At 42.2% G+C, this 21163-nt stretch overlaps 1 protein-coding gene across 1 annotated transcript in view; it reads right to left on the reverse strand.

The window, feature by feature from the left end:
* The window catches only part of LMBRD1 (LMBR1 domain containing 1), a 227987-nt gene that overhangs the window by 188890 nt on the left and 17934 nt on the right, over positions 1–21163 (reverse strand). Inside the window, exon 3 of the mRNA XM_073675501.1 lies at positions 19315–19378. Within this exon, the coding sequence (XP_073531602.1) occupies positions 19315–19378 (64 nt within the window). The remainder of the gene's footprint in view (positions 1–19314; positions 19379–21163) is intronic.

Raw genomic sequence — 21163 nt, forward strand, 5'->3', positions numbered from 1 at the left:
CAAGGGAGCAGTAGGAATCAAAAACGCGTCAGATCAGTTCCTGACCACATCATCCTTGTATGGATTGTATTTGGAATAAAGATTGAAATTTTTTTTTATTATTGGATGTGCCTGTCCACCTCCTTTTTGCAATGCACAGACTGTATATACAGGATGGGCCATTTATATGGATACACCTAAATTAAATGGGAATGGTTGGTGATATCAACTTCCTGTTTGTGGCACATTAGTATATGGGAGGGAGAAAACTTTTCCAGATGGGTGGTGACCATGGTGGCCATTTTGAAGTCGGCCATTTTGGATCCAACTTTATTTTTTTCAATGGGAAGAGGGTCATGTGACACATCACACTTACTGAGAATTTCATAAGAAAAACAATGGTATGCTTGGTTTTAACGTAACTTTATTCTTTCATGAGTTTTTTTTACAAGTTTATGACCACTTATAGAATGTGTTCAAAGTGATGCCCATTGTGTTGGATCTGAAACAATGGATATTGGAAGCCTGTGCTAGCATTTCTTCTGCGGTGTTGCTATCAGTGTGTCAAGAGTGGGAGAAGAGGGTTGCATTGACAATCCAACACAATGGGCAGTACTTTAAACACAAATCATAAATGGTCATAAACTTGTAAAAAAACTCATGAAAGAATAAAGTTACGTTAAAACCAAGCACACCATTGTTTTTCTTATGAAATTCTCAATACGTTTGAGGTGTCACATGACCCTCTTGCCATTGAAAAAAATAAAGTAGGATTCAAAATGGCAGACTTCAAAATGGCCACCATGGTCACCACCCATCTGGAAAAGTTTTCCCCCTCCCATATACTAATGTGCCACAAACAGGAAGTTGATATCACCAACCATTCCCATATAAATGGCCCACCCTGTACATAACAGACATTCGGAGTAGATTCTTTTTAAGCATTGTAAAAAGTAAAAAAAAAAAAAAAAAAAAAAGTAAATAATGTGCGAAAGAAAGCTGCTAAGAAAAGAAAAAGAAGAAAAGCAGTTCCCATGGAAGAATGTTTTGAAATTAGATATTTTCAAGTAAAAACACACCAGAAATAGTTTAAGACATTGAGAAAAAAAAATGTAATTTGCACTCAGCTGCATGTAATTTACAGGTAAACAGCAGTATTGCTGTACTGTATACAGGTACATTCAGATCCAAAAGCGGGTGGGGGGGGACAAAAAAAACAGTAAATTATAGACTTTTTGTGGTCTTCTCAGATGTACAAGAGCTTAACACCCAAAACAAAGCTGTGAATGCAAAATAAAGATATCAAAAGAAGCGTTGCTAATTGTCTCTACACAGTTAGAGACTTCGAGGATCCACAATACAGAGGAACCTGCTGAGATTAGAAACGAAGCATCATTGAAGGAAATGGCTTTTCACATTAACAGTTGTAAAGATTTGACATTTGATCTTAGAGATTGGAAAGAAACATTCAGAAAATAAACCTTATATGAGAGTAAACAGAATTGCCTTCAAGATTGCCTTTCACTCCAGGCAAGATCTGCCATTTACTGAAGTCTTAAAGAAATTATTTTAGCCTCAATTGATGAATTGTTTTTATTTAGTTTCTCCCTCTGGATCAATAAAAACCAATAGGAACTCATCTGAAACCAGTCCTGCCAGTATTTCATTGAGATAAAAGCAATCTAAAAAAAATAAATAAAATACTGCACACCTTAATTTGTACTGGGTGATTACAATATTGTCCCCACAGCCCGCACCTCTGCCTTCTTTTAAGGACAAGAGTAACCGCAAGGCACTGACTGGCTGCAGGTCTCCTGACCTGAACAGGTATATGCATATATAATAAAATACATATATTTACTTGGTGTAGTGTTCAATACTTTTTTCACCCGGTGTGTATAATATAAAATTAAATTTATTTATTTATAAAATCAGGAGACCTCCGGTCAGTTAGTGCATAGCAGTCTGTACTGTGATACATGGATGTCTGAATTTGGCCTCTAAGTCAGTTAAAACCTCCATGTAAATTTTCAATCTGCGACACAAAGTTTTTACACCCGACGGTCTCTATATAAAGCAAAACTTGACATTAAAAGGATAAAAGGTTATTAGAAAATTACCTATTGTTTAAAGACAAATCTTTCAACAAATTTTTCATATTAAAAAGTAAGTGTGGCTGCAGAGCAAAATAAAAAGGGTTTGGGTTTTTTTGTATTTCTTCTTTCATTTTGCCTCACCGTTATGTAGATATTACCAATTCTGTATTTAGAACCAACTGTTTTAGCTTTAGCTCAAGTCCAGTGGATGTTAGATATTTTTAAATGGGGCGTGTACTTCTGCCTCCTGTATGACAATGACGAATCATAAGCAGGCAGGAAAATAGAAGTGAGGACCTGTGATGATCCAAGTTCACAGGTCCTGCCAGCCGGAGTATGCAGTGTAAATAAGCACTGAAGATACGTTACAAAGCACAAAAGTGTGGAGCGATTAACTCCAGTTTATTGAGAATTTTAACCCATTGGACAATATAAGCATTCATATAAGTCAGATACTGAAGGGTAAGATCCACAATTTCTGTTGTAGTTCATCCCAAAGGTGTTCGGTGGTGTGGAGGTCGAGGCACAATGTGGACCAATCAAGTTCTTTTGTTCTATGAAGACGATCAATTCACCTTGCCATGACTTATGAACGCTTTATGCCTTCATAGACCTTGCTGTGTGGATGTTTTAGTTTTCTGAAGCATTAAAATTTCCTTTCATCTCAACTGAAGGGCCGAGATACAACCCCTGAAAACCGGAATTAGTCTTACCGGTAATTAGGTTTCCAGGAGCCCATCCTGACGGCACTATGGAGGTCGTCCTTCCTATTCTTTACAGGGACAGGAAACACTCTCCTCAGTGTTTTTTCAAGTACCACACCTGGATGGATGCTAAATCTTGTCTATTTTTAAAATTTTTTTTATATATTTTAGGATGTACATTGCAATATACCAAGAAGGGAGGGAACTGTGCCGTCCGGATGGACTCCTGGAAACATAATTACCAGTAAGACTAATTCCGGGTTTCCATTACGTCCATCCTGACGGCACTATGGAGAATACCAAAGTATGGCAACTCTAGGGAGGGACCACAGCCTGTAAAACTTTCCAGCCGAATCCCAACTGATGACCTGAGACAACATCTAACTTATAATGTTTACAAAAGGTGCTTATGTTAGACCATGTGGCTGCACTACAAATTTGCTCCACCGAAGCCCCTGCTCTCTCCACCCAAGAGGTGGAGACTGCTCTGGTGGAATGGGCCTTCAATTCCATAGGGGAAGATCTATTTTCTGAAATATATGCCCCCGAGATAGTAGAAGTAATCCATCTGGCTATAGTCTGTTTTTAGGCTTTATTCTCCCTATTCTTGCCCCCATATTGGAGAAATAAATTTTGGTCCTGTCTCCAACCCTTAGTCGCCTGAAGGTAATTGATTACTGACTGTCTCACATCAAAGGGGTTCCTAGGGTTTTGCCAAAATGAGGGCAAAATTACTTGCTGATTAAGATTTTTGGTGGAGACAACCTTTTGTCTAAAAGCTGGGTTAAAGCTAAGCACTACACAGTCATATAAGATACGAAGATAAGGATCCTGAATAGAGAGGGCCTGTATTTCCCCTATTCTCTTCACCGAAGTTATCGCCACTAGAAAAGCCGTATTGAGGGACAGATTTGCAATAGAAATATGTTCTGCTGGCTCATATGGGTGTTTACATAGAGCATAAGGGTATGTGCCCATGTAGCATTTTTCAAGCGTATATGCTGCGGAATTTCCGCAGCGTAAACGCTTGTGAAACGCTAGGTAATCCGCCCCCATGGTCCCCAAGGGGAATAAGCAAGTTCTATGCACATGCTGCGGATTTTTCCGCAGCGTTTTGGATGCGCGCAAAAATCCGCAGCATGTCAATTAATTTTGCGTTTCCGCAAGCGGAGTTGCCTTTGCAATGAAATAAAAAAAGCAAGGCAATTCCGCATGTGGAAAACACGCGATAAACGCGTGCGGAATTCCGCATGCGTTTTTCCGGGAGAGGACATGCAGAAATGAAGCAGAAATTTTCTGCTTCATTTCTGCAACGTGGGCACATACCCTTAAGGACTAAATTTAGATTTCCTAATTCTGGGTCTTAGCCTCTGGATGGCTTTTAGGATTCTGACCACCCACGGATGAGATGCTAAGGGATAGTAAAAAAAAAACGTTAGGGCAGAAACCTGAACCTTCAGCATACTGGGTCTCAACCCCTTATTAAATTCCGCCTGAAGGAAATCTAATATTTTAGGAATATTGGGGCAGGAAGAATCTATTTCTGCATTGCCACTCTCAGTACAGAACCTTTTCCAGATCTTCATATTAGATTGTAGAGGTGACTGGTTTTCTGCTTGCCTGCATCGTGGATATTACTTGGTCCGAGAGACCGCGAGCCTTTAGGATCTCCCTTTCAGGATCCAGGCTGATAGCTGGAGTCTCTTCAGATCTTGATTAAACACCGGGCCCTGGTTGAGGAGGTCCTCTCTCAAAGGCAGAAGAATGGGTTCGTCCTGTGCCTTCCTTCTCAGCAGGAAAATGCAACTCCTCTTCGGCCAGTAGGGTACTATTAGGAGGACTTCTGCTTGGTTCTCCTGAATCTTCCGAAGAGTCCGTGGTATTAATGCTATAGTGGGAAATGCATAGGCTGGACTCAGGCTCCAACTGTGATTCAAGGAATCCACACCCTCTGGTCTGTCTGCTGGATTTAGGGAAAAGAACCTACTGACCTTTGCATTTTTCCTTGTTGCACAAAGGTCTATTTGGGGAAATCCCCAACGGACACACAACTGCTGGAACACCTCGCTGTTTAGCTCCCATTCCGTTGGTAAGATCTTCTGTCTGCTTAGATAGTCTGCCGTTATGTTCTTAGTTCCTGCTAGATGGATAGCCGAAATGGACCAAATTGTTCTTTCCGCCCAGGAAAAAAATCCTTGTGGCTAGGTCCTGGAGTGTTGGATGCCTTGGGCTCCCCTGGTGCCATAGGAAGGAAACTGCAGTCATGTTGTCTGACAAAATCTTCACGCGCTGATTCTTTAACCGAGCTTGGGTGCGCTTTAGCGCCTCTCAGATCGAGCGCAGCTCTTTGTAATTTGATTAGCATGCCTGGATTTCTGTTGGCCAAGAACCCTGAAGAAATTCTCCTTGTAGGTGTGCTCCCCATCCTGACCTGCTTGCGTCGGTAGTAATGGTGACACAAGGGGATGTTATCAACGGGATCCCCTTTTTCAGATTTTGTGGTTTTAACCACCAAATTAGAAATCTCCTTACTCTTGGGGATAAGCAGATCTCTCTGTCTAAGGTTATCTGCCTTCTGTCCCAGGCGGATAAAACTGCTCTCTGGAGATCCCTTGAGTGGAACTGGCTCCAGCGGACACATGCAAGATGTTAGGGTGCCCAGTACCCTCATAGCCATCCTGATGGATTTCCGTCCTTTTAGAAATCCCTGTACTGTCTATTACCGCCCTCTGCTTCTCTTCTGGCAAGACAGATAATCTTGCTTCGGAGTCCAGAAGTACCCCCAAAAATATCTTCCTGGTTCCCGGCATCAAATTCGATTTTTCAAAGTTGATAATCCAGCCTAGGTCCTGAAGAGTCATGGCGGTTATGTTCAGGTGACTCCGAAGTTGTTCTTCTGAGCTGGCCATCAGAAGAAAGTTGTCCAGATAGGGTACTATGGTGATGTCCTTTTCCCTCAGGAAGGCAACAATTTCCAAAATCAGCTTCGTGAAGACTCTCAGCGCTGACGCTAGGCCAAAAGGAAGGCACTGAAACTGAAAGTGGCAAGTTCTTCCCTGAACCCTCACTGAAAAACAGAGGAATTTTTGAGCATGGGAGAACGGGAACATGGTAATACGCATTCTTTAAAGTCTATTAGACAAAGATGCATTCATGTGTACATTAATGGGATAGTTGTCTTTATCGACTCCATTTTGAAACGCTTGTACCTTATTCGGGGGTCTTAAATTTATTATCATGCGTGACATTCCCGAGGGCTTCTTTATTGTAAATAATGCCCTCGACCTATCTCCTGTATGGGAACCGACACTATGACTCCCAAATCCAGGAGGTCCTGAACCTCTGTTTGCATAGGACCATTTAAAGAATGGGAGTGGGGGTCTGTTAAACTGAACCTTTTGGGTAGCGGTTGAATAAATTCTAGGGAATAACCCTGGGAAATTATTTTTATAACCCATGGGTCCCGAGTTATCCTTGCCCAACTTTTGGCGAAGTAACTGAGACGCCCCCCCCCCCCAGGTTCATGGCGTCATTGCCTTTTGGACTCTGTACTGGAACCAAAGAGAGGGGCTCTACCCCCTTTAGAGTAGCTCCATCTACCAGTTTTTCCCTTCCCCCGATACTCCTGTCTCAGGGGCGGGCGGGATTTCTGAAAAGGCTCAAATCTTTTAGGTTTTTCTTCAGGAAATCCCTTTTTCTTGTCGGAAGCCTTTTCCAAAATATCATCTAGGATTGACCCGATTACCCTTAAACCTGAAAATGGGATGGCACATAAATTTTTCGATTGAACATACCCCGACCACGTCTTCATCCAGATAGCCCTCCGGGCTGCATTAGACAAAGTTGTTGCGGGCCGCGAACCTGACTGACTCGGTGGAAGCATCCGCCATAAACCCCATGGCCAATTTTAACAATGGTAGAGAATCTATTATATCCTCTCTAGGAGTCTTATTTCTGATATAATCCTCCAGTTGGTCGATCCACAGATACATGGCTCTTGCTACTGAAGTGGCAGCTATGTTTGCCTTCATTGTTGCCGCCGACGCTTCCCAGGCTCTTTTAAGTAGTCCGTACGCCTTCCCATCCATAGGGTCTTTTAGACTTGATAAATCCTCAAAAGGTAATGGAAGTCTTCTCGGCTATCTTAGCCACCGAAACATCTATTTTTGGAACCTCGTCCCAGATTCGGATGTCCTCTGGTTCAAATGGGAGTCGGAGCCTGAAATCTCAGGGCACCACCAGCCTTTTTTCTGCTTCTTCCCATTCCTCCAGGATCATCTCCCAGATATGGTGGTTTACAGGAAAGGCTGTCTCTGAACCCGCAATCTGCCAAATATCTGGTCCTGTATCGACTGATTCTTCTGGGTTTCTTCAACCAGCATGGTACTTCTTACCGCCTTCAGGAGGTTATAAGTATATTCTGATGAAAACAAGTATCTTTTCCCTATCTCTGGAGTATCTGACACCACCTCCCCTTCTTCCTCTGGATCCGAGGAAGGAGCCAGAACATAATCTTCAGAACTTGCTTCCATCTCCCACCTGGGTCGTTTGGCGCGGGGACCTGGCTGAGTTGTAGGAGCGGGAATTAGGCTGGAAACTGAAGCCTGCACCTCCTCACTAATCATGGATCTTATCTCGGTTAGAAGGGTAGATCTTTCTTCCTTAACGATCTTTGAGGTGCAGGTTGTACATAGAGGCTTGCCGGAGTCGCCAAGCTTCTTATTACATATGGCACATCTCCTAGGCTTCCTTGATCCTTTCTCCTTGGATGGGGTAGGTGTTGCCATGTCCTAATATCAATATGGGGTAATTAGTCTCTATACTAATACTCGCCCCCTCCCCCAGCCCCCTCATATGCTGTGTTATACTCAAAGATACCGGGGACTGCTCCTTTGGGGCCTCAGACCTAGCTGTATCTGCCAAGGTGCAGCTTTCTGGGATCTTTTTCCCCCCTTTACGGACCCCAGGCAGCTTTTATCCTACCTTGGTCCTCATGTCTCCAAACCACCTTGCGTTCCACCCCGGAACGCACGCCGGGACCGGAAGAAGATAGTCAGCGCTCCCAGGTGACGTCACCGGAAGGGCGCCTAACTTCTGCCGACCGCTCTGTTGCACATGAGCGGTGTCCCCGGCCGGCGCGAGCCGAGAGCCCCCACTTTGGGGGAAGCGGTTCGAGACCCCAGGAGCTCCCCTGCTCGACTGGGACATGGCTGAGTTACCCCCGTTGGGGAAGGGGGTGCCAGCCACCGGGCTACTTCACAGGGGTAAGGAGAGGAAGGAACTCCCCGATCCTCCTGGGCCCAAGTAAGTCTTTTTTCCTGCGCTCTCCTCTCACACACCAGTCCTCAACAGGGACAGGAAAAACATTGAGGAGAGGGTGGTGGGAGGGGCTTTTAACCTCTCGCATTTCCTGTCCCTGTAAAGAATAGGAAAGACGACCTCCATAGTGCTGTCAGGATGGAAGTAATGGAAAACAACCCTAAAGCATTATCCCTCCTCCACCAAACTTTATAGTTGGCACAATGCAAGCAGGCAGGAAACATTCTCCTGGCATTCACCAAACTCTGACTCATCCATCAGAATGGCAGATAGAGAAGCGCAATCCAGTATATTCGTGCTTTACACCACACCATCTGATACCTGCCATTTTCCTTGGTGATGTAAGGCTTGCATGCAGCTAGACATCCATAGAAACCCATGCCATAAAGCTACCGACGCAATTTTTAAGCTAATATTCTGGGCTGATCAGAAAAGTCTGTGGACAGCGAATTATGGCACACTGTTACGATACCCCTATATTTCCTGTTTTAGTGGGCGCGGTCACGAGACTACCCCAGTATGCAGTTTGCATAGTTTCAGTCATGTGCTAACTAAATTTGCATAGTGTGCTATTTAGAGAAGCGGAGACAATTCTAGATTGTACATACCCTCAACTGTGCAAAAACTTGTGGTTGTCATTGCATCCTGGAAATAGCGAGGAATCCTGATCATGTGCATATTCAAAATGTTGAATTTGTGCTGTATGGACTAAAAAGACTATGGGCCCAATGCATTAAGACCGACATGGTTTACAGGTGTTTGGAGTCAGACGCTCCCAATTCGTGAAAAGCTGACTAGTATGCACCACGCCACAAAACGTACTCTAGCCCCAGCTGGAGTAAGATTTGACACATTGCAATGCAAACACCACAGCTTGTCATGAATTTGACGAGTGGCGGTTGTCCCGTACCCACCTCAGAGATACTCGCGTGAAAAACGGCCAAATTCACAACATTTAGATGCAACTCGAGTTGCGCCCAAATTCTGGAACTTTTCAAAGCTTTTACACCAGTATTTTGGCGTTGAAGCTTTGATGCCTTGGGCCTATGTGCCAAAATTACTACTTAAAGCGCACCAGTCAGCAACATTGTGCTCAGTAGACTACATACACTGTCAGGTGGGCGATATTACACTGATTAATGAAATCGGTGCTGGGGTTTTTGTGTTATTCTTTACTTTCAGTTTGGAGATGATATGCTCGTGCTTCGGGGCGGCGCTCTATTTGGTGCTCTGCTAACATTCATCTGTATGCTCTTATGACAGCTCACTGATCGTTCACTGACCTGCCTCCTATTTTACATAATGCATTCAGTAGTGTGGGGATTATGAAAAATAGGAGGCAGGTCAGTGAACGATCAGTGAGCTGTCATAAGATCATACAGATGAATATGTAAGCAGAGCACCAGATAGAGCGCCCCCACAGGCCGCCCCGAAGCACGTACATAAGATTATCTCTAAACTGAAAGTAAAGATTACACAAGAACCACAGGACGGATTTCATCAACATAGGTATCATTTTAATCAGTGTAATGTCGCCCCCCTGACAGTGTATGTAATTTACTGAGCACAATCCTGCTGACAGGTGCACTTTAAATAGAAGAACATCTACTTTATATAATAAATGTGCAATAAATAAATAATACATGTTCATTTGAGGAAATTCTTTATTACTAGTATTTCTAACACTTGGAACTCTGTTATATTCTCAAACACATACATTTAAAATTAAATAAGGTTTCCAACATTTGGAGTTTCAAGATGTGAGGCGTAGATGAAAAGTAATGACATGATTCATGAGATAAGATATCTGTGCTCAAGCATATATAAAAAAAGAAGAGAAGGATATGGATAAATCTAGCGTGAGTCATGCCAAGGTGAATTGATCTTCCTCAAAAGGACAGAGTGAAGTTTTGCTCACACAGCACACTGCATGTCCGTTCTGTGTCACAGAATATGCGCTATGATTTACAATGAACAGTTGGAGTCTACATTCAGACTTAACCTCACAAATAATACTTATTACTGGTATATGAGCAAATATACTAAATAAAATAAAAACACTGCTGAAGTCACTATGGAGAAAGAATAGTTGGCTCATTTCAGGTGTACTCTGCAAACCACTAATGCGAGAGTACATGCAGTGGCTTGCGAAAGTAGTCACCCCACTCTCCCTTCGCATTTTTCACTACCTCAACCTGGAATTTCACTGTTTTTTTTGTTTGTTTGTTTTTTTTGAGGGTTTCAATCAGGTCATGTGAAGAACATGCCTACAACTGTGAACATTTGTTTTTCTATTTTTGTGAAGCAAACAAATAGAACAAAATAACTGAAAGCTTAAACGTGTATAACTATTCACCACTAGTGATGAGCGAGCATGCTTGGGCGAGCACCGAGTAGTTACAGCTGCTCCGTGTTATGTTTGAATCACTCCCGTGTGCATGATTTGCGACTGTTTGACAGTTTTAAAGCATACTCGGCGAAAGGGTTAACAGAACATACTCGCTCATCACTATTCACCACCCCTTAAGTCAGTACTTTGCAGAGTCTCCCTCTGCAGCAATTACAGCTGCAAGTCACTTTGTGTAAGTTTCTATGAGCTTTCTTCATCTTGCCAATAAGCATTTCATACAATAGAAAAACAGAAATTAATATTTGGTACAGAAACCATTGTTTGCAATTACAGAGGTCAGACATTTCCTGTAGTTGTTGATGAAGTTTGCACACACTGCAGCAGGGATTTCGGCCCACTCCTCCATACAGAGCTTCTCCAGATCATTCAGGTTTCGGGGCTGTCGTTGGGCAACATGGAGTTTCAGCTTTTTCCAAAGATTTTCTATTGGTTTCAGGTCTGGAGACTGGCAAGGCCATTTCAGGACCTTGAAATGATTCTTACGTAGACACTCGTTAGTTGCCCTGGCTGTGCGTTTCAAGTCATTGTCATGCTGTAAGAAACGGCGAGTGGATACCAAAAATCTCTATTTTGGTCTCAGCTGACCTTCTCCCATGCCTCCTCTGAATCTTCCAGATGGTCATTGGTGAACTTCAAAGTGAAAAAAGACAAGGCACTTCTGGAAAGAGATGGTGCACAAGTAGGATAGGATATCTGTCATCAATATTGTAAAAACACTTGGCAATCATTTCGGTGTATTCAACAGGAGTATTTATCAATAGCGGCAAAATCCAGAAAAATTATATAGAGACGTTTCGGTCACTATAAGTTCATCATCAGTGGTCTGGATAGTACGGAACCAAGAGCTGCAGTGCCAGGTGTAGGTTTGTGGTGTCCACCACTCAAACTGGTGAACGTCAAATGGGCCTTAGACATGTGCTGGCGTGAGCAGGGGGACCTTGCGTGCCCTGCAGGATTTTAATCTATGATGGCGTAGTGTGTTACTAACGGTAATGTTTGAGACTGTGGTCCCAGCTCTCTTCAGGTTATTGACCAGGTCCTCCCGTGTAGTTAGGGGGTAACTCCTGACCTTTCTCAGAATCATCCTTATCCCACAAGGAGAGAACCTTCATGGAGCCCCAGACCAAGGAAGATTGACAGTCATATTGACACTAATAATTATGCCAACAGCTGATGCCTTCTCACCAAGATGCTTGCCTATTGTCCTGTAGCCTATCCCAGCCTTGTGCAGGTCTACAATTTTGTCCCTGATGTCCTTAGACAGCTCTTTGGTCTTGGCCATGGTGGAGAGGTTGGAGTGTGATTGAGTGTGTGGACAAGTGTATACTATACAGATAACGAGTTCAAAAATGTGCCTCTCTAATTAATGCCCTACTTGCATGGGCTGAGAGTTTAGGGGTGGGGCAGTCCTCTCTTGACAGGTTTGTTGTGGTACCATATTCTTTCCATTTGATAAGAACGGATTGGATGGTGCTTCGGGGAATCATCAGAGATTGGGATATTATTTTTATTTTATTTATTTTTTTAAGAACCCAACCATGACCTGTACTTCTCAACAACTTCGTCCCTGACTTGCCTGGAAACCTCCTTGGTTTTCATGGTGTTTGGTTAGTGGTGCCTCTTGCTTAACTCCTTTCTGACGTGAGACGTATCCAAAAGTCTCTGTGGCCTGGTACTTATTAACTAGAGATGTATGAATACATCTCGGCGATTTTGCACACACAAAGCCTGTGCGCACACGATCGTCGCTGGGTGTCAGATGATTCTGACACCCGGCACTTTGCCTGCACGCTTTAGAAGGAAGAAAGCACCTCAGCCTTTGGTTCAGAGACGTCGCGACGTCCCAATCGTTGCCGTGGTGACCAGATGACGTTCATCACCTGCAGGTGATTTGTTCATTCTGCCTCCCAAAGATCACAGCAATGCTCGGCGCACATTTGTTCTGAGCTATGCGCTGAGCGCTTACACCGGGGTTTCCGTGTAAATCTCTGAAATACGTGATTCAGACAGAAACCCCAGAGGAAGATTCCATATAATGAGGCAGATGAAGGCACTGTGGACACCGTCTGGCCTAAAATCTGTCGGCGTCCGTCATTTTATTAGGTGTGCATAAAAGTGCTGTCGGACACAGTTTTGTGCACTTCTGAAAAGGACAACGCTGAACAGAGGCCAGACGAAGTCCAGAGTAACTCTGCTGCCTCATTATAGTGAATGGATTCCTCGGGATTTCATCAGAATCACGTCACTCAGATTTAGACGGAAAGCCCGAAATAAGTGCTGAGCGTAAAAGCCCAGGATAAAACGGACCCAAAATGTTATGTAAAATGTTGCAAACAAAAGCAAGTCCCCACTCCGATGCGTCATCGGTTATCGGAAATATAGGGGCTAGTTACTAGTAGCACAAAGGCTCTGGAAAAGCGCCATGGCTAATCGGCCCCCAAAAGAAATTGAGCAAATTCTGCACTTACAAATCCAAATGCCCCCCTCCCTTCTGAGCACCAGTGTGCCTAAACCACAGTTAGCATCCACAGGTTTGCCATTTCTGTAGCGATGAGAGCTTGTCTAATTTACGGGTGTGTGACTCCAGAAGCACAAGCTGGGCACAACGTACTGGTCACTACAACAGCAGTTTGCAATTTTCACTCAGCAACATCGGCTGCTACTTGTTTCTGGAAAACACCCAAGGAGTTAAAATCGTCACACCACCTGTAGATAAATTCCCAAAGTGGTATAATTTCCAAAATGGGGTCACTTGCTATACTAGTATTTAGGGGCTCTGTATATGGAGTCTGCATACTATTCTAGAAAAATCTGCGCTCCAGGAGGCAATCAGCACTCGGTCCTTCCTGAGTCTCACTCAGGCACATATGGGGCATTTCTACATTCAGCAGAAATTGTAGGACAAATTTTGGTGCCATTTTTACCCATTTCCCAGTGTGAAAATGTAAAATATGGGGCTGAAACAAAAGTTTTGGTGGTAAAAATATTTTTTTTCCTTCACTGCCCAATGGTATAATATTCCGTGATTCACCTGTGGTGTCAATATGATCACTGCCACCCTAGATAAATTCATTTAGAGGTGTAGCTCTTAAAATGGCGTGTCTTATAGGGGTGGGTGGGGTCTGCTGTCTTGGTACCTCATGGGCTCTGCCAATGTGACATGGCACCCTCAAACCAGTCCAGCAAAATCTGAACTACTCCTACTATCCTTCTGAAAATGAAAAAAATTTGGGGCTAAAAACAACTTTTGTGGGAAAAATATCTTATTTTTCCATTTTTACAGATCCACGTTGTAAAATTCTGTGAAGCACCTGTGGGTTCAAGGTGCTCACCACACATCTAAATAAATTTCTTGAGGGGTCTAGTTTCCAAAATGGGGCGATTTGTGGAGGGTTTCCACTGTTTAGGCACATCAGAGGCTCTCCAAAAGCGATATGACACCAGCAGACTATTCCATCAAAGTCTGGGTTCCAAAATGTCACTCCATCTCTGAGCTCTACCGTGCCCAAACAATAGTTTTCCCCCACATATGGGGTATTTGCGTGATCAGGAGAAATTGCACAACAAATTTTGGGGTCCATTATCTCCTGTTACCCCTTTGAAAATGGAAAATTTGGGGCTAAAAAACATTTTTGTGGGAAAAAAAAAAATGAGATTTTCTTTGTGGATTGGATGGGTCGTTACCGATATCTGGTGAGAATTTCATATCAATAGCACCTTTAGAAATATATTTACTTAGAAAATTGGTGATGTGTTCAATACTTATTTCACCCGCTGTATAAGGCTGTCAAGTTTGGGTCAGGAGACCCTGCAACCAGTCAGTACATCATGGTACATACTCGGACTCGTGACACACGGATGTGTGCATGCAGCCTATAACAGAGCACTCCTCTACCTTGTAGATAAATGCAGGAAGGGGCGTTTGCTTTGTATAGCAGATAATGATAATTTTTCGAACAGACAAAGTTCAATATTAAACAATGACCTGATTGCATTTACATAGTCCAATTACAGTCAGAGTGTGTCAGAAATGAGAAAGATGTGGCAATAATTGGCCACTGGATACATAAACATATATAAAGGATATATTTAAACGTAAGACCATCTAAAATACTCTTCTTGTCAAACCAAAACATAAAGAAAAAATTCCAAGGGTGTCAAAAATGTCATAATGAGGCACAACACCACAACAGAATCCTGGAACAGGATTTCATTACTCTTTGTCCAGAGAATCAATAGTTGTGCACAAAGGGCATAATAGTAGGCTTTATTTTCGAATAATGCTGGAATACACAGTGACACTGGGTGAAAAAAAAAGGTTAAAATAAAGCTCCTACGCTGTATAGGATAAGTAACACATTTCTATCAAAGGAAAATGCTTCGTAGCAAATACAACAAGGTTTATTGTGAGAAGTTCTCCAGATCAGAAGCTTAGAAAAATGCACCATAAAAGGAAAGCTTTTTCTGAATATTACAGGTTTAGCAACTTCTGTAACATTGAAAAAAATACACGCTTTTATCTCAATTTACTAATATAATACATTTAGGTTCAAATGTATTTTTGGTACAATCGAGTGCAGCGGTTATTGACTGCAGAGGCCACAACTTACACTCGGGTGAATGGTATTTGAAAAAAATCATGTTCATGTAAATTGTCAAAAACCTCTTGTGTCATAGTATCAGTTTTATTGGAGAAGCCACATTGGTATCAATTGGACAAAGCAAAACTTAGAATCCACATGAAAAATAAAATCTCATCAGGTTTTTCCAACATCAAAACTCATTAGTTACAAAAACTGCACATATTCCTGTATGACTCTGACCATGCATAATCCGATTAGTGTGTCTGGCACTCCACTACCAACACATGTATAAATAGTCTATTTTTATTTTTTTTTTAGCACAGAATTCAATCATTTTATACTCATGGGAAACTTAAAAGGGATTATCACTATTGGACAATCGCTTTTTAATAGATCCACAGCACAGGAGAGAATATTATAAAAAAATTAAAAAAAACAGAGTCCTCAAGACCGACGTTGCTCTCATCCATGTCGATGGAGCTAGGAGAAACTAGTGTGAAGACTCAGCGATACAAAATGTTGGCACAAGTAAATATTGTGACTTTTACAAGCTTTTATGCCAGAATGTTGGCGTGAAAGCTTTGATGCATAAGGCCCTTAATACATACCTCTGTGCCACAGAACTTTTAAAGCACTATGGCAGTGTGTTTTTTTTTTTTTTTTCTCTTCTTCATTTTACCACTGCAGTGATGCTTTGAATCTAATTACCCTACCCCTACTCCTATACTCACCTGCCATAGTCTTCCCCTTCTATCGCCGCCACTCCCATCAGTCTTCAGCAGTTTGTGACCTGCCGGATTGCTCTAGTGTTTCATAAAGCGAGCCGGAGGTCGCAACTCAATACAAGTCTATGAACGGCTCGTTCTGGCTCTCACAGACCTGCATTGAGAGCTTGTGATGTATCGTCTGACTTCTGGTCAGTCAGAAGTTGCAGCCACAAGATGTCACTGCAGGACCAGACCAGTGCAGAAAAAAGGAGAAGACGTTGGAGGGAGAGTATAAGACCAGGGGTAGGGACCTTGCAGTAAAGCACCACTCCTCCAGCGCTGGGGGAACAAAAAAAATAACAAAAAAAAAAAAAACCTAGAGTGGTGCTATAAGATGAGGTTGTACAATAATAGACAATTCCTTTAAGCCCTTGCAGATGGTGTCCTTGGTGGGATTGAACCCAGTAGACAAATGCTGAAAGCAAAAATGCTAACCACTGAGCCACCGTGCTGCTTAGAACTAAACATCACACTAGGGTGTATGAATAATTTAAAAAGTCTAACCTTGGTGATACTCTTTCTACTCCTTGAGCTTACACAGCACTAACACAGGTACCAGAAATTAGGGTGAAATTCAAAGCAAATCCACATTTAATACATATGGATCCTAAAACTCAGCAATGGTTTGGTTACATTATCTTGTGGAAGTAACCTCACTGTATAACAATGGGAGAAGTGCAGGGTGAAATTTAAAATTCAAGATGGTGCCCCATTAGAAACTATCAGAAGGCTGGATTAAAAGGAAGCACAACGGTATGTGTATAATTAATTATATATCACACAAGTGTTTCTCACTAAATTAGAATATCATCAAAAAGTTAATTTATTTCAGTTCTTCAATACAAAAAGTGAAACATTATATAGAGTCATTACAGAGTGATCCATTTCAAGTGTTTATTTTGGTTAATGTTTATGATTATGGCTTACAGCCAATGAAAACACAAAAAGTCATCATCTCAGTAAATTAGAATAATTAACAAAAAACACCTGTAAAGGATTCCTAAGCATGTAAAAAGGTCCCTTAGTTTCAGTAGGCTCCACAATCATGGGGAAGACTGCTGACTTGACAGATGTCCAGAAGGCAGTCACTGACACTCCACAAGGAGGGTAAGCCACAAAAAGTCATCGCTAAAGAACCTGGCTGTTCAGAGTGCTGTATCCAGGCATATTAAAGGAAAGTTGAGGGGAAGGAAAAAGTGTGGTAGAAAAAGGTGTACAAGCAACCGGAATAACCGCAGCCTTGCAAAGATTGTTAAGAAAAGGCCATTCAAAAATTTGAGGGAAATTTGGGAGTGGACTACAGCTGGAGTCATTGCTTCAAGAGCCACCACACACAGACGTATCCAGAACATGGGCTACAAGTGTCGCATACCTTGTCTCAAGTCACTCATGACCAATAGACAACGTCAGAAGCGTGTTACCTAAGCCATGGAGAAAAAGACATGGACTGTTGCTCAGTGGTCCAAGGTGTTGTTTTCAGATGAAAGTACATTTGGGATATCATTTGGAAATCAAGGTCCCAGAGTCTGGAGGAAGAGTGGAGAGGCACACAATCCAAGCTGCTTGAGGTCTAGTGTGATGTTTCCACAATCAGTGATGGTTTGGGGAGCCATGTCATCTGCTGGTGTAGGTCCACTGTGTTTTATCAAGACCAAAGTTAGTGCAGCAGTCTACCAGGAAATTTTAGAGTACTTCATGCCTCTCTCTGCCGACAAGCTTTTTGGAGATGGAAATTTCATTCTCCAGCAGGACTTTGTACCTGTCCACACTGTCAAAAGTACCAACACCTGGTTTAAAAACAACAGCATCACTGTGCTTAATTGGTCAGCAAACTCACCTGACCATAACCCCATAGAGTATTGTCAAGAGGAAGATGAGAGACACCAGACCCAACAAAGCAGACAAGCTGAAGGCTGCTATCAAAGCAACCTGGGCTTCCATAACACCTCAGCAGTGCCACAGGCTGATCACCTCCATGCCACACCGCATTGATGCAAAAAGAGCCCCGACCAAGCATTGAGTGCATTTACTGAACATACATTTCAGTAGGCCAACATATCGGATTTTAAAAACATCTTTCAAGCCGTTATAAAAAATTCTAAATTTACTGGACTTTTGTGTTTTCATTGGCTGTAAGCCATAATCCTCAACATTAACAGAAATAAACACTTGAAATAGATCACTCTGTAATGACTCTATATAATATATGAGTTTCCCTCTTTGTATTGAAGAAATTAAATAAATTAACTTTTTGATGATATTCTAATTTAGTGAGAAGCACTTGTATATAATGCTGGATTGCAAGGTTGAAACTTACAGTTTCAATTGGAGCCCTTACTTAAGCGATATCTACACTATTTTGGTTTTTAAATATTTGCCAGAGCACATCGCAGGGGTTTGGGCTCTGAGCCCCCCCACCAGAAGTCACATGCGCACGGCTCAAGAATTAAGAGCGCTCTGTTCCTTGAGGAGCATGGGCACAAAGCTGTGTAGCGGGCTCATGGAACAGCGCACATGTAACAAGTATTTTGAACGATGGGTCAGGGTCTCAGTACCTGGACCCATTACACAGATTTGCAGGACATTTTAGGCCCTGTCACATGTAAATGTAATGATATTTAAAAGGGAATCTACACTTTTTCTAACAGAATGGATGAAACACTCGTATTTCAAAAGCCATCAAGTGTTAAACCTCAGGTGATCAATGTCACTTTAAGCGGCTTTTAGGGCAGTTTGCCATGTCAGGATCAAAGGAATCATTGGCCACATCCAATATATAATAAATTCCAGCTCCCACATATAAAAAAGTGTCGCGTGTGGCTGCACAAATTTACTTTAAATAAGAACAAGTGATTAAGTTTCTGGTCAACGGATTAGTAGGTTGTGTAAATACATAAATATTAGGGTTGAGCGAGTATGTTCTGTCTGACTATGCTCGGGCCGAGCTCCGAGTATTTACAGCTGCTCGGTGATATGTTTGAATCCCTCCCGTGTGCATGATTTGCAACTGTTTGACAGCTTTATTACATGTGAGGAATGTGTAAGAAATTGACAGCTTTATTACATGGGAGGAATGTCTATTTCTTACACATTCCTCACATGTAATAAAGCAGTCAAACAGTTGCAAATCATGCACACGGGAGCGATTTAACCTGATCACCGAGCAGCTGTAAATACTCGGAGCTCGGCCCGAGCATACTCGGCGAAAGGGTTAACAGAACATACTTGCTCAACACTAATAAATATAAACAGGATGAATTCTTACCTGCAACAGCCAAGGGGTTAAACTGTAGCAATTAGAACTAGCTCTGATCACTGTAGATATAGGTATGCGACGGCTGTATAACAGACATCACGGAGGCTACGGCAATTGGATGCAAAAATGACCAAAGACCATATATATTTTTCTTATAGAATGCTTTTCCATGTGAACTTACATTTGCATCTAATACTTACTGTAATATCCAATTAAAACGGTGTTCTCAATCTGAGCCCTCGAGGCATTATTCTCCGCCCAGCCCTACATAGGATGAAAGGGCATATTAGACAGCTGCTTGCCTTACTAGAACTTTAGCAACTAAGCTCACATATAAAACTACACAGCTTCTTATTATGCATTTATTATCAATCAGAACCTACATAAATTATACAGGATTGGTTTTAGAGATTCTATGAAAACTCACTTTGTCCCCTGAAACAAACACATCAGCTGTATGTTAAAAGGCGAGAACCCCATTGGAATATTTATGGTGTTTGCACAAATAATGGAAGAAACCCTTTAAGAATCAAGAATAAATACGATTATGCAACCACTAGTCTGCGGGAAGTCTAAAAATGGCCAACTGCCTACAATCCTTAAAGCATTCATGTCAAATTCTGGACCGTAGGCCAAGTCTGGCCGGCAGGGTGACATATTTGGCCCGTGACACCAAAATCGCCACCCCTATGTGGGGCCATTATACTGTCTAGAAGGCAAGATGGAGCCTGTTATACTGTACAAAGGACTACGTGGGGCCCATTATTCTGTACGGAGGACTACGTGGGGCCCATTATTCTGTACGGAAGACTGCAGTTGTGCTCAAAAGTTTACATACCCTGGCAGAATTTTTCCTTTCTTGGCCTTGTTTCAGAGAATATGAATGATAACAAAAAAACTTTCTCCACTCATGGTTATTGGTTGAGTGAATCCATTTATTGTCAAACTACTGTGTTTTCTCTCTTTAAATCTTAATGACAACCAAAAACAATCAAATGACTGGGCAAAAGTTCACAAAACCCAGTTCTTAATAACGTGTATTGCACCCCCTAACATCAATGACAGTTTTAAGTCTTTTGTGGATGAGGTTCTTTATTTTCTCGGATGGTAAAGCTGCCCATTCTTCTAGGCAAAAAGCCTCCAGTTCCTGTAAATTCCTGGGCTGTCTAGCATGAACTGCGTGATTGAGATCTCCCCAGAGTAACTCAATGATATTGAGATCCGGAGACTGAGATGGCCACTCCAGAACCTTCACTTTGTTCTGCTGTAGCCAATGACCGGTCGACTTGACAACGATCCAAAATACAAGGCCATGTTGGAACGTCCAAGTACGTCCCATGCGCAGCTTCCGGGCTCATGAGTGCAAATTTGCCGATAACGTGCTGCATTCATCTTTTCTTCAATTTCTACCAATTTTCCTGTGCCTTTGTAGCTCACACATCCCCAAAACATTAGTGATCCACCTCTAAGCTTTACTCTAGGATTATTGTTCCTTTCAGCATAGGCCTTGTTGACCTCTCTACAAATGTAACGTTTATGGTTGTGGCCAAAAAGTTCAATTTTGGTCTCATCACTCCAAATTACCTTGTACCAGAAGTTTTGATGCTTGTCTCTGTGCTGTTTGGCGTATTGCAGGCGAGATACTTTGTGGCATTTGCACAGTAATGGCTTTTTTCTGGCGACTCAACCATGCAGCCCATTATTCTATTCTTCAAGTGCCTCCTTATTGTGCATCTTGAAACAGCCACACTGCTAGTTTTCAAAGAGTCCTGAATTTCAGCTGATGTTATTTGTTGGTTTTTCTTTGCATCCCGAACAATTTTGTTGGTTTACCTGAATTTGTGGCCGAAATTTTTGTTGGTCTACCTGACCTCTGATTTTCCATTTGCTAATCACAGTTTGAAAGCTGCTGACTGGCATTATCAATTCCTTGGATATTTTTTTGTATCCCTTTCCTGTATTATACAGTTCAACTACCTTTTTCGCGTAGATGCATTGATAATTCTTTTGCTTTCCGCCATGACTCACAATCCAGAAACGTCAGTGGCT

This window comes from Phyllobates terribilis, unplaced genomic scaffold, assembly GCF_046119375.1.
Source record: "Phyllobates terribilis strain yellow unplaced genomic scaffold, ASM4611937v1 Scaffold_3__8_contigs__length_932513732, whole genome shotgun sequence".
NCBI classification, from domain to species: Eukaryota; Metazoa; Chordata; class Amphibia; order Anura; family Dendrobatidae; genus Phyllobates; species Phyllobates terribilis.